This window comes from Hibiscus syriacus, unplaced genomic scaffold (genome assembly GCF_006381635.1).
Source record: "Hibiscus syriacus cultivar Baekdansim isolate YM2019G1 unplaced genomic scaffold, ASM638163v2 tig00110597_pilon, whole genome shotgun sequence".
Taxonomy (NCBI): Eukaryota; Viridiplantae; Streptophyta; class Magnoliopsida; order Malvales; family Malvaceae; genus Hibiscus; species Hibiscus syriacus.
In genome coordinates, this window is record NW_024062795.1 from 2,062,501 (window position 1) to 2,075,490 (window position 12,990).

At 34.0% G+C, this 12,990-nt stretch overlaps 1 protein-coding gene across 1 annotated transcript in view; it reads right to left on the minus strand.

Annotated features, from left to right (window-relative positions):
* LOC120133842 (metacaspase-1-like) overlaps positions 1-1,985 on the minus strand; it is a 10,449-nt gene extending 8,464 nt beyond the window's left edge. The window contains exons 1-3 of the mRNA XM_039150347.1: positions 1,900-1,985; positions 799-1,040; positions 1-181 (exon numbers count right to left, since the gene is read on the minus strand). The exon at positions 1-181 is cut by the window's left edge and continues 150 nt beyond it. Coding sequence (XP_039006278.1) covers positions 1-181; positions 799-1,040; positions 1,900-1,985 — 509 coding nt within the window. The remainder of the gene's footprint in view (positions 182-798; positions 1,041-1,899) is intronic.
* Between the last annotated feature and the right edge of the window lie 11,005 nt (positions 1,986-12,990).

The following is a 12,990-nucleotide window of genomic DNA, read 5'->3' on the forward strand; positions in this document are numbered from 1 at the left end:
ACCGGGCAGATCGTCTCGTCGAACCCATCAATCTCATCATTTTCAAAATCGGGTTGCCGTAACCCATGCCCGGAGTAGTAGAAAACCAGCGAATCACCTGACTTGCAGTCCTTAACTAACCATTTCAAGCAGTTCTCGATGTTTGCCTTTGTTGGTATAAGTCGGGGTGCTGGTTGTTCCTCTGCTGATGCACAATGCCCATTTTCATTGTATAAGTTGGAGCCCATTTTATGTTGACTTCATGTGAAAGTTAGACCCCACATTTATTAAAATAATCATCATGACCCTATTTTTAAAACATTTTGATCTTAATTTTTTTATTAGGTAAGTTAGGAGTCGAATTTAACTTTATATAATAACAAAATTAACTCTCAATATTTATTAAAATAATTATTTTAATTCTTATTTTTTATATATATTTTGACCATCAATATTTCGTTTTAAGATAAATAGATATAGTTTGACTAAATAAAACCTTTATTTTTATTTTTTAAGTTTACTTTTGACCCCATATTTCATTTTAGGATAAAAATATACTTATATTTTGGACCGTTAACAATTTGAATTGTTAACTAACGATTTCTATCTATAGAGAGTATTTTTGTTCCAAAATAAAAAAAAATTAAAAATCAAAATGATAATAAAAATAATAAGAGTTAAAATGATTATTTAACCAAATATTAGGTTGCGTTTAACATTATACGTTTTAATTTAGACAAGTTTTAGGAAAAATATCACGAATTTACAAGCAAACTTTTTTGAAACATGGCATAGAAGCTAAGGTGAATGATAAAATACCTGTGAGAAGTAGCATGTTTTCCTCCTTATATTTATACTTTTCAATCAACAAATCTTTCATGTTGAACACATCGTTTATGGTCCCTTTGAGCTTATACTTCCACTTCTTGTAGCTCACACCGCAAAGCACAGCACGTTTGTCACCCAATCCCCCAACTTTATCCAAAGCGCAAGTTTTAGGGTAACGGACCGACAATGGCGCGGGAGCCGATTGCGGTCGCAGGGGGTTACACAACAGGATTCTGAACAACAAGTTGCGTATCAATGAGAGAACTAAACTGCCTTGGTCTCCAGCGGAAGGCGTTGACGTTCCTTAGCAGCCGATTGTGGTTGTCCGCAAAGAAATGTGGGCAAATAATTGTCTCGGCTGCGGTCGAGGCTGAAATCTTCTGACGGCAACGATGGCAAACAAGTCTGTTTTCCGATATCAACCTTAGGAGCAATGTGTGTTTCATTGGAAATGAAGTTATGATTTGATGCTTAAATGGAACATTCAACAGAGACGAAAGGTGCCTGGGCTGGGGGCATTCCTTGCTTCCAAAATTGTCTTCTTATTATGCCTTCATTTATAATATTATTCTTTCCACAACTTTATAACTGTAATCTTCATCATAATCAACATGATTCTATCGTCTTCTGTTTTACAGAGTATTTTGCAAGTTTGATTTTGATACGCCCACACATATGTACTATATATATTTATATTGTCATACATAACAATTTAGTTTTTAATATGTATATTTCTTTTTATCAAATTAACAATTATTATCATTTAATTAAATTTAGTTTCAAACTTTCAAAAACAACCTTTTTTCAGATAAATATCGAAAAACATCAAAATTTTAACCGTTTTGAGATGTTAGATTATGACACTAGTTTTCTTATATGACATGTCAAAAAATAATTTGAAATTATAAAAGTATTTAAAAAATAACTAAAAATTTCATAAATATTTTTTGGGTAAAGTATAGTAATGGTCACTGAACTTTTCTGACACTTGCATTTAGGTCCCTCAACTTTTAAAACTTGCAATGCAGTCCTCCAATATTTAGTCCGTTTGCAATATGGTCCCCGACGTAACCGGCCGTTTGACGTTTTTACACTGCCATTAGAAGAAGATGACATAGGAGTCCTCCAACATTTAATACGTTTGCAAGATGGTCAATGAACTTTTCAGTCGCTTGCATTTAGGTCCCCCAACTTTTAAAACTTACAACACAATCCTCAATTTCATTCTAAACCAAATTTCAAAGTAATTCAATTACATTTTAAACCCTAAATTCTAAAATACATCAATTTAGGGTTTAGAATGTAATTAAGGTATTTTGGAATTTGGGGTTTAGAATGTAATTAAAGTGTTTTGGAATTTTAAACATGAATTTGCTATTTGATAATGTTTATTTCAATATAAATTTGAGGTTTGTTGCATGCACATCCAACGATTGTCGCACTTTGAACATGAAAAGTGCACCTATCACGCTTATTGCATAAACCGTTGAAGTAAAAGTAACAAGACCAATTTGTCTTGTTCGCAGCTGCCACACTTTAGTATGAAAATCCAGTAGGTTTGGATGGAACTTGAGCATGCACATCCAACGGCTGCGAAAATAGTAAATAATTTTCGTTCATAGGACTACAACATACATCAAAGCAATAACTAAACTAAACCAAGAATATCTATTAATAACTCATTCGAAAGGAGGACTTAATGAACAAAGGGAAAGAGGTTCGGTCATAGTTACTCCAAAAGCTAAGGTGTCAAATGGGTTGTTTAAGATAGACATTAGATGCCAAATACAACATTACCAGTTGCAAATGCATTAATGGCCTACCCTTTTAACATATAATTGCTTCTAATGCTCCATTTTTAATGTTCCTCAATAGCCAAACATGATGAGAATCTAAAGTAGATAGCGAAACTAAAATCATAGGACCCCATAATTCTTGTAAATTCATGACATGTCAGTAATAAAAGACATTGTAAAACATAGAGGACACTACAACAAAATTATATATGCCAAAAATGAAGGTGCAAATGTGCAATGACCGGGCAATATATCAAGTATTTGCTCCAAATATACTACCCTGTCATGATGTCTTTCAAGTCGCATGCATGCATAATTGTCTTCTAAAGCTATAATTCAATACAGATTCAACTGTAAAATTTCCAAAACATGTAAAAAATCCGATATATCAATCCCATAATCAACATGAACTTATTAAAAAAGAATACGAGTCACAGGACGCCAAAAACCACAGGTCGAATCAATACAATTCCCAACAAACTAGTACCAGCAGTCTCTCGGATTGAGTCTGGTGGTTTCACTATATCGATACTCACAATCAATTCCTTGATTTAAAGAAAACCTAAACAAGAAGATAAAAAAATTAACCTAGGACCCTCTTTCATTATATCGATACTTCAATATAAATTTGAGGTATGTTGGACTGAACATTTTTCATAAGGAGTACTAAAAGTTTTGATTAAAAAGAAAGAAAGAAAATTAGATGGTTTTGGTTCAAAACTAACACTGAATATCCAGATCCTTGACATTCAGTTCCAGAAACATAAAAATTTCAACAAGAAACACACAATTCTTCCTCCATTTTTTCTTTGTAAATAAAAGCTGAAAGACATAGCATTGTTTGGGTTTACACTTTTACATGGCAGAAAACTGAATAAAAAACCAAACGATAGTGCATATGAGCGAAAGAGACGGAGATGTGAAGGTCCTATTTGGGATTTCATTATATTTGATCATCTGTTGGAAAATCTTTAACCACAATGATTAAATGAATAAATTATTATATGCCATTTATACAAAATAATTTCAGTTTTGTTGGTAACTTTCAACAATGATACTTAGTTCATCTTAGTAGTATTTGTCAACTCTGTATTTCTAACCTCATTTTTTTTCTCACAAGCATTTCATCAAACATCTATGCTTCACCTGAGATGACATGTATCTAACATTACACCTTGAATCGTTGATGGTCTCGATAGTCCCTTAGTCGGGTCTTCTCTCAATGGACCCTTATTCAAGTCAACACCTCAACAAAATTCAAAGTTAGATTAGAATCTCTCATGCATCCCCGGTTGAAAAGTTGCGTTAGAAATGAGAATAGATAAGCGAAAAAGGAAATTCGAGATTGAAAAAGAATTTGGGGTTTAAAATGAAATTAAGGATTGCGTTGCAAGTTTTAAAAGTTGGGAGACCTAAATGCAAGTGCTGAAAAATTCAGTGACCATATTGCAAATGGACTAAATGTTGGAGGACTACCATGTCATCTTCTTCTAATGGTAGTGTAACGACGTCAAACGGCCGGTTACGTAGGGGACCATATTACAAATGGACTAAATGTTGGAGGACTATATTATAAATTTTAAAAGTTGAGAGAGTCCAGTGACCATTATTATACTTTACCCTAAAAAATATTTTAGATACTTGAATGAAAAAATATACTTTAGTCACTCATTTATAATATAAGGCTTTTTTATATTGTTTTTCGAGAATCAGTGGTGCTGATGGCCCTATATAATTGTTCATTGGTATCCACCATGTTTCAGCAAATAGTTTTGTGTACTGTCCCACTTATAAATTTGCCTTATATAGTATACGCCAGGTCTCGGCTTCTATTTACAACTTTGCCACTATCTTCCTCTTTTGTGTCGTCCTCTCTTTGTTACCTTTGCGAGCTCGTTCAAGAGCAGCCACTGGTACTGACCAAGAAAATGAATTCCAGTTTGGTGTAAAAAGGAAAGGAAAATGAATATACATATATATATATGGAAATATTAAAGAAGTTGTTGAAAACATTTTTTTTGATATTTCGATATAACAAATTAAGTTAAATGAATTTTAAGATTTTACAAATGATTTTACAAATTATATTCGATTAAATTAATCGAATATCAAATTATTACTCTAAGTTTTTCAAGATCAATTTTAATCCTTACTAAATGTGTAAAAATTGTGATTTGTACTTAAACTATTTTTGAAACAATTTTCACAAAGTATTTTGAACCAAAATCAAGCCTTAAATCAGTTTTTCAAAGGCATGCACCGATGCATTCTCCATGCATCGATGCATCGGGCTATTTTTCAAACATCGAATGCATTTCATGCATCGATGCATCCTTAGTGCACCGATGCACTAAGTGTCCCAACGGTCAAAATATTTGAATTTTACACGAATGCACCGATGCATCCTTGATCATGCATCGATGCATGAGACGCTCCACCTAGAAAAATTAATTGCTTTCACACTTAAACGGCTATATGATCTTCACTAATCATCCCCAACGTTCAGAAGTGATTCAAGGTGTATTTAAACAAGTTCTGAAGCCCTTGATCAACAAGAAATCATAGAGAAACAAGAGAGAAAGCATCAAACACCAAGTTTGTGCAAATCAAGCCAATTTTCCTTTCAATATTTATTTTGCTTTCAAGAACACCATTTGTGCTCATTTGTAATTATCTTTGAGTGTTCTTTTCTTGTTCTAGAATTGTGAAAATATCTTACCTTGTGAGGTTTTCCTTGTAAGTTTGCAAATTTGTAATCTTCTCTTTGGGAAAAGAGTGTTCTCAATAATTGGGGTATATTCTTGAGGGTATTGTAAGGTTATCTCTTTGGCCTCAAAAGAAAGAACAAATTAGTGAATTTGTTGGAAAATCCTTAGTGTGGATAGCTAAGGTAGTGGACGTAGACTTTGATTGAGAAAGTCGAACCACTCTAAATCTCTGTGCAAATTTTTTCAATTTTTTGCAAAAGCTTCCACCGAATTTTTAATTGCCAATTCACCCCCCTCTTGGCTAATTCCGTTGATCGATTAACTTAACAATTGGTATCAGAGCCTAACTCATTTGAAGGTTTAATCGCCTCTTGAGTCGATTCGGGAAGAGTTATATTGATTATCAAAGTCATCAATGGCCTCCGCTTCAACTTCGACTCCGGTCTCGATTCGATGCCCGTCAACAAGCCTCCTTTCTTCAATGGAGCTAACTATGCCTATTGGAAGAATAGAATGATGTAATTCATTCAAGCAAGTGACATGGGAGCATGGAATGCTGTAGAAGAAGGATACATCAAACCTCTTACTCATCCAAGGTTGTGATGTGAAGGAGAGACAAGAATGTTCCAGCTCAACTCCAAAGCCATCCATATCATTTTTTGTGCTCTTGGACCAGATGAATACGAAAGAGTTTCATCGTGTACAACCGCCAAAGAAATATGGGACAAACTTCAATTTATCTCATGAAGGTACCGATGAGGTAAAGAAATCTAAAATTAGTATTCTAACGCATAGCTATGAAAATTTCAGGATGAAACCAAATGAAGATATCAAAGCTATGACGGATAGATTTTCAACGATTGTCAATGGTCTCAAATCATATGGAGAGATCATTTCAAATGAAAAGCTTGTGAGGAAGTTAGTCTACTCCCTCCCAAAATCGTGGCAATCAAAGAAGACGGCAATCATCGAGTCTAAGGACTTAACGTCCTTAACTCTTGAAGAGCTAATTGGGTCACTCCTCACTCATGAAATGATGCTCGAAGATGAGGTAGACCTCGACAAAATTGACGAGACACCAAAGGAGAAGGAGAAGAGAAAAACATTGGAGTTGCTCTCAAATCCACAAAAGATGAGAGTGATTCGAATAACGATGACGATGACGAGGAAATGGCATTGTTTGCCAAACGGTTCAGAAAAATGATGAGACCTTATCGAGGAAGAAAATTCAAATGAAATGAAGGCCTCAAAAATGAACCGAAAGAGAAGGACCCAATCATTTGCTACGAATGCAAAAAGCTAGGGCATGTTAAATATGATTGCCCACAATTAAAGAAAAAGGGTCAATCAAAGAATAAGCACAAGGCTCATGTGGCTACATGGAGCGATGAAGAAAGTTTCGATGAAGAGGAACAAGAAGTAGCTAACTTGTGCTTGATGGCATTTGGGGAAGATTCTAAGGTAACCTCTAACTCATCCGATTTTGATGATTTATCCTATGATGAGTTATTAGAGGAATATAATGGGTTGGCTTCGGATTATGAGAATTATTTTTAAAATATAAAAATGATGTTTCAAAATTGAAAAATGAAAACAAACTCATATCCAAAACCAACAACGATCTTGAAAGTAAAATCAAAGACTTGCAAATCAAACTAGAAGAGTTTGAAAAGAAAAAAATTAGATTTGCAAAATTTACTTTCAAAGATCAATGATGATCATCAAAAGAAAATTGATGATCTTAAAACTTCTTTTGATAAAGTTGGAACAAAACATTTTGAAAAAGGTGGAAATTCAAAATCCAACTTTGTTAGAAAAAGTTTTAGAAACTACAATCATAGAGGTCCCCAAAGAACCTCTAATGGAAAAATCGTTAGAAGTATGTGGTTCCTAAAGAACTCATTACTACTAAAGATAAAAATATCCTACACAAATGGATACTAAGGGGACTAGGATTTTGGAAACTAATGAATATGGACCCAAAAGAATTTGGGTACCAAAAATCAAAAGTTAATCTATGTTTGTAGGGAAATGAGCATTGCTACAAGGCACGGGAAACAAATTCAAATTCATGGTACCTTGATAGTGGATGCTCAAGACATATGACCGGAGAAAAAAGCCGGTTCATTGAGCTTAACGCCAAAAATAGAGGAGAAGTGACTTTGGAGACAATTCAAAAGGCACATTGAAGGTATTGGTACAATAGGTAATACCTCTTCCATACAAATTGAGAATGTTTTATATGTGAATGGATTAAAGCATAATCTATTGAGTATTAGTCAATTATGCGATAAAGGATTCAATGTCTTATTTGAAATTAATGGTTGTAAAGTCATTGACATTGCATCTAATCGGATTATGCTTGTTGGTCATAGAATAGGGAACATTTACATGGTGCATTTAGATTATTTTGATATGACTAATTTATGCCTAGTGCTAAATGAACATGATAGTTGGTTATGGCATAGGAGACTAGGACATGCTAGTATGAGTGTTTTGCAACGGCTAATTCAAGGTGATTTAGTTCAAGGGTTGTCTAAGCTTAAATTTGATAATGATAAAATCTGTGATGCTTGTGCTAAAGGAAAACAAAAGTGTGTCTCTTTTAAATCCATTAATGACGTATCAACTAGTAGAGTATTACAATTGATCCATGTAGATCTTTTTGGGCCAACTAGGACTACTATCTTGGGTGGAAAAACAATATGCATTTGTCTTGGTAGATGACTATAGATATACTTGGGTTCTATTTTTAAGTACTAAAGATGAAGCATTAGAACAGTTCATCACATTTTCAAAAATAATCCAAAATGAAAAGGGTTACTCTATAACTAGTGTTAGGAGTGATCATGGCACTGAATTTGAAAATCTTGGATTTATTGAATTTTGTAATTCTAATGGTATTAGTCATAATTTTTCAGCACCTAGAACCCCTCAACAAAATGGAGTTGTTGAGAGGAAAAATCAAACTTTAGAAGAAATGGCTAGAACCATGCTTTGTGAAAATAATTTGCCAAAATATTTTTGGGCGAAAGCCACAAATACCGCTTGTTATGCTGTAAATAATGTAATGATATGCCAATTTAAAGAAAACTCCATATGAAATTTTCAAAAATAAAAGCCTAACATTAGTTATTTTCATCCTTTTGGATGTAAATGTTTTGTTTTAAACAATGGTAAAGAAAACCTTGGCAAATTTGATGCTAAAAGTGATGAAGGAATTTTTCTGGGTTATTCCTTAAATTCTAAAGCCTATCGGTATTTAATAAAAGAACTTTAGTTGTAGAGTCTATACATGTTGTTTTCGATGATAATCCCCTTCCGAGGAAGGATTCTTGTGTGAATGATGATGTAGGTGTTATAAATACAAATGACGTTAGACATGAAGTTGGAGAACCATCATCAAAGGAAGAAACGAAAAAATGAGAAAAACTCATGATCCTCTTGAGAATCCAACCATTGAAGAAAGGGAAGTATCTTATCCAAGAGAGTACAACTATGTCAAGGATGGTGAAATTATAGGTGATCCATCAAAAGGGGTAACAACTCGATCTTCTCTTAGAAATATTTGTAATTATGTTGCATTTATCTCATGCATAGAGCCTAAGAATATTAAAGAAGCATTAAATGATGAACATTGGATTATGGATATGCAAAAAGAGTTAAATCAACTTGAGAGAAGTAAAGTATGGACATTAGTTGAAAGGCCTAGTAATAAATCTATTGTAGGTACTAGATGGGTATTTAGGAATACGCTTGATGAGAGTGGTAATATAGTGAGAAACAAGGCTAGACTTGTTGCTCAAGGGTATACTCAAGAAGAGGGCATAGACTATGATGAAACATACGCTCCCGTAGCTAGGATGGAAGCAATTAGAATGTCATTAGCATTTGCATGTTTTCATGAATTTAAATTATATCAAATGGATGTTAAAAGTGCATTTTTAAATGGTTTTATAAAAGAAGAAGTGTATGTGGAACAACCTCCAGGTTTTGAAGATTCAAAATTTCCAGATCATGTTCTTAAATTGACAAAAGCTCTTTATGGTTTAAAACAAGCTCCTAGAGCTTGGTATGAAAGATTGTCAAATTTTTTAATTGAAAAAGGTTTTTCAAAAAGAAAGGTTGACACTACATTGTTTTTAAAGCATAAAGGTAAAGATTTATTAGTAGTTCAAATTTATGTTGATGATATAATATTTGGTTCTACTAATGATGTTCTTTGCCAAGAATTTTCTAAGCTAATGCAAAGTGAGTTTGAGATGAGCATGATGGGGGAGCTCTCATTTTTCTTGGGACTCCAAATCAAGCAAAGAAAAGATGGCATCTTCATTAATCAAGCTAAGTACGTCAAAGATATGCTCAAGAAGTTTGGACTGGAAAATGGGAAACCTCATGACACTCCAATGAGCTCTTCAACAAAGCTTGACTTAGATGAAGGAGGTAAATGTGTAGATGTTAAATTATATAGGTCAATGATTGGCTCTTTGTTTTATCTAACTGCAAGTAGACCGGACATTATGTTTAGTGTTTGTTTATGTGCTAGATTTCAATCATGTCCTAAGGAATCACATTTACTAGCTGTTAAGAGAATCTTTAGATACCTTAAGGACACTCCTAGTTTAGGACTTTGGTATCCTATAGACTCTAGCTTTAGCTTGCATGCCTTTTCTGATGCGGATTATGGAGGATGCAAATTAGATAGGAAAAGCACCTCCGGTACTTGTCAATTCCTTGGAAATATGCTGATTTCTTGGTTTTCAAAGAAGCAAAATTGTGTTGCACTATCTACCACTGAAGCGGAATACATTTCAGCCGGTAGTTGTTGTGCACAAGTTTTATGGATGAAACAACAACTTTTTGATTATGGAATTGAAGTAGGTACCATTCCTATCAAGTGTGACAATACTAGTGCTATTTGTCTCACTAAAATCCATCCAACACTCTAGAACTAAGCACATTGAAATAAGACATCACTTCATTAGAGACCATGTCACTAAGGAAGATGTAGTTCTAGAATATGTTGATACTTTTCATCAATTAGCAGATATCTTTACAAAACCCTTAGACAAGGAAAGGTTTTGGACGCTTAGAAGAGAATTAGGTTTAACTGACCTATCTTCACTTAGTGTTTAAAATAATTTAGCACTTTTAATAAATACTGAAAAATGCTTATAATAATAATTTTTGATTGCATTCTTGCTATTAGTTAGGGGGAGTTTATGATTCTTAGTGAAAATTAATTTTATGTTCAAATAATGTTTAAAGATTAATTTAATTGATTGAACATAATTAATTTTTGATATATGAGTTGCCAACACCACTAGAGCCTATTAATTTAGCATTTTTTGAAACAGATTTTTCTTTTGACATTTTTGTGCTTAATGCACCGATGCACTTAACAATGCATCGATACATCTCTTTGAATGTGCATCGATGCATCCGCATGATGCACCGATGCATGCATTGAATATGCATCGATGCATAAGACCATGCACCGATGCATCCGTCGGGTTTTAGGTTAAAATGCTTCATTTTCTTCATTTTTCTCAAAACCTAAAACACTAAACACACGGCCGTTCGTCCCCCTCTCCCTCAAATCTATATTTTTGCTCAAAATCTTCGGGAAATCATCGAATTCTTCAAGATTTTTATCCTACAAACCTGCTACAATCATTAAATCGCTCAAAACATCTCCACATTCCCCTCAATCCAAATTTTTCAAGGTAATTTTTCAAAAACTCTATTTTATTAATTTTTGAACTTAGGACTCGTTTAGATTAGTTCTAGTTTGAAATAATTATCGGGCATTGGTTATATGATGATTCTAAACTAGTTTCTACAACGAATTTCATTAAAAACACATAATTTTTCAAAATTAAAATTTCAAATTTAAAAAAAAAATTAAAATTAAGTGATAGTTTTGATTTAATTGTGTTGTTTTCATGAAAACTATACATATTATGATATTATTTTAAAATAGTTTTTCAAAACTTTGCCCATTAGGATTATGTTAGAGAACCTTGAATTATTGAGGACTCATTTGAGTTTTGGGATTGATTTTTGTGCATACATGTGTTTTTAAATTGCAGGTGATATTTCTTTTCCGATTTCCCTAACCATGTCTAATCCCAAACGCCCTAGGTCATCCTCGAGTCGGTCTCACCAAAACTGTCCTCCCGCTCCTAGACCTCAAAATCCATCCAATATTCCTTCATCCCTCATTAGTACTTGTTTTAACATGCCTGAAAACCGTAGGGATGAATTGTACTCTAGGTACATGAACTCCTTCCAATCCTATCGTATTAGGGAAGAGCGTATTCCTTCTCTACAAGCTATGATAAAACTTGAATTTGAATACCTTTCAATTCTTCGCCGATGGAAGTTTGATAAACTCTTTTCTCTTCAACCCATCGTCTTTCACCAACTTGTCCGCATCTTTTATTCCAATGCGGTTTGTATTCAGAACACAACTCAGTGCGGTACTATAGTGATTAGATCCTATCTTTTAGGACAATATATCACTATTACTTCTGAATCTATCGTATCTCATTTTGGTTTAGATGACGAGGGTTTATTTAATGAGAAGGAAGATGTGGAATATCCATATCTCCCTAATGTTAGTGTCAGTACCTTTAGGTCTCACCACGATCGATTTCTTCACTTAATGATCTCTTGGTGGTTTAGACCATCCGCAGGTCGGTACTCCACACTACGTACTACAAACTTATGGTGGATGCACTATATAAAGAACAAAAAGAAAATCAATTTTCCACATACTGTCTTTAGCGCGCTTGTCGATATCATAAACATCATTCCCTCAAAGCATGTAGAAACCCTACCTTATGGTTGTCTACTAAGCAATTTGTTTATCAAACTCGGCCTAGATGTCTCCCTTGACAATCCTATCCTGCTCCAAAACCCAATCAATATCACATCCTTAAAGAAATCGGATTAGAAATTGGATGAGAACACCGGACTATGGTCTTTTCGACCCGGTAAGCAAACCCCGGGAGCTAGTTCTTCACGAACTGCTCCTAGTTCTTCTCGTGCTCCTCCTCCTCCTCCAGCTCCTGACGCTGATGATGATCCAGAGCTTCAAAGGCTTATGAGAGATATTGACGAGGAAGTACCAGCTCGGCAAGATGATCAAACGCCACCTTATTTCTGATCTTTTCTAGAGTCGTTTAATCTACGTTTTGCCTCCATTGAGTATACGATTTCTGAGTTTCAGAGGGAGATGCGTGATCGTATGGATGCTCTGACTCTTGAAGTTCGAGCTCATTATTCTCCTCCTCCCGATCCTCCGATGGAGTAGACTTGCTTGTCATGTTTTCTTGTTTTTTAAAACTTGGATTGATTTTGATTTTTGTGCTTTGTTTGGTACTTTGAACTTGATTAGTTGTTGGATGTTTGTTTGAGGATGCTTGAACTTATTTGGTTTGACATTTTAACGCTTTCTGTTTATTAATTTTGCATCATTAGAAATTTATGACCAAATTATGCCATTTCACATTTTATTATGAATATTGTTTATGAAAACTAATGGCTAATCTCTCTTTTGATTGTGATCTTAGCAGCTTATTATTAATAAATCAATTGGCTAATGTTATATAGAGTCTTTTTGATTTAACAAAAAGGGGGAGAAAATTTAAGATGTGCTATAGTAAGGGGGAGTA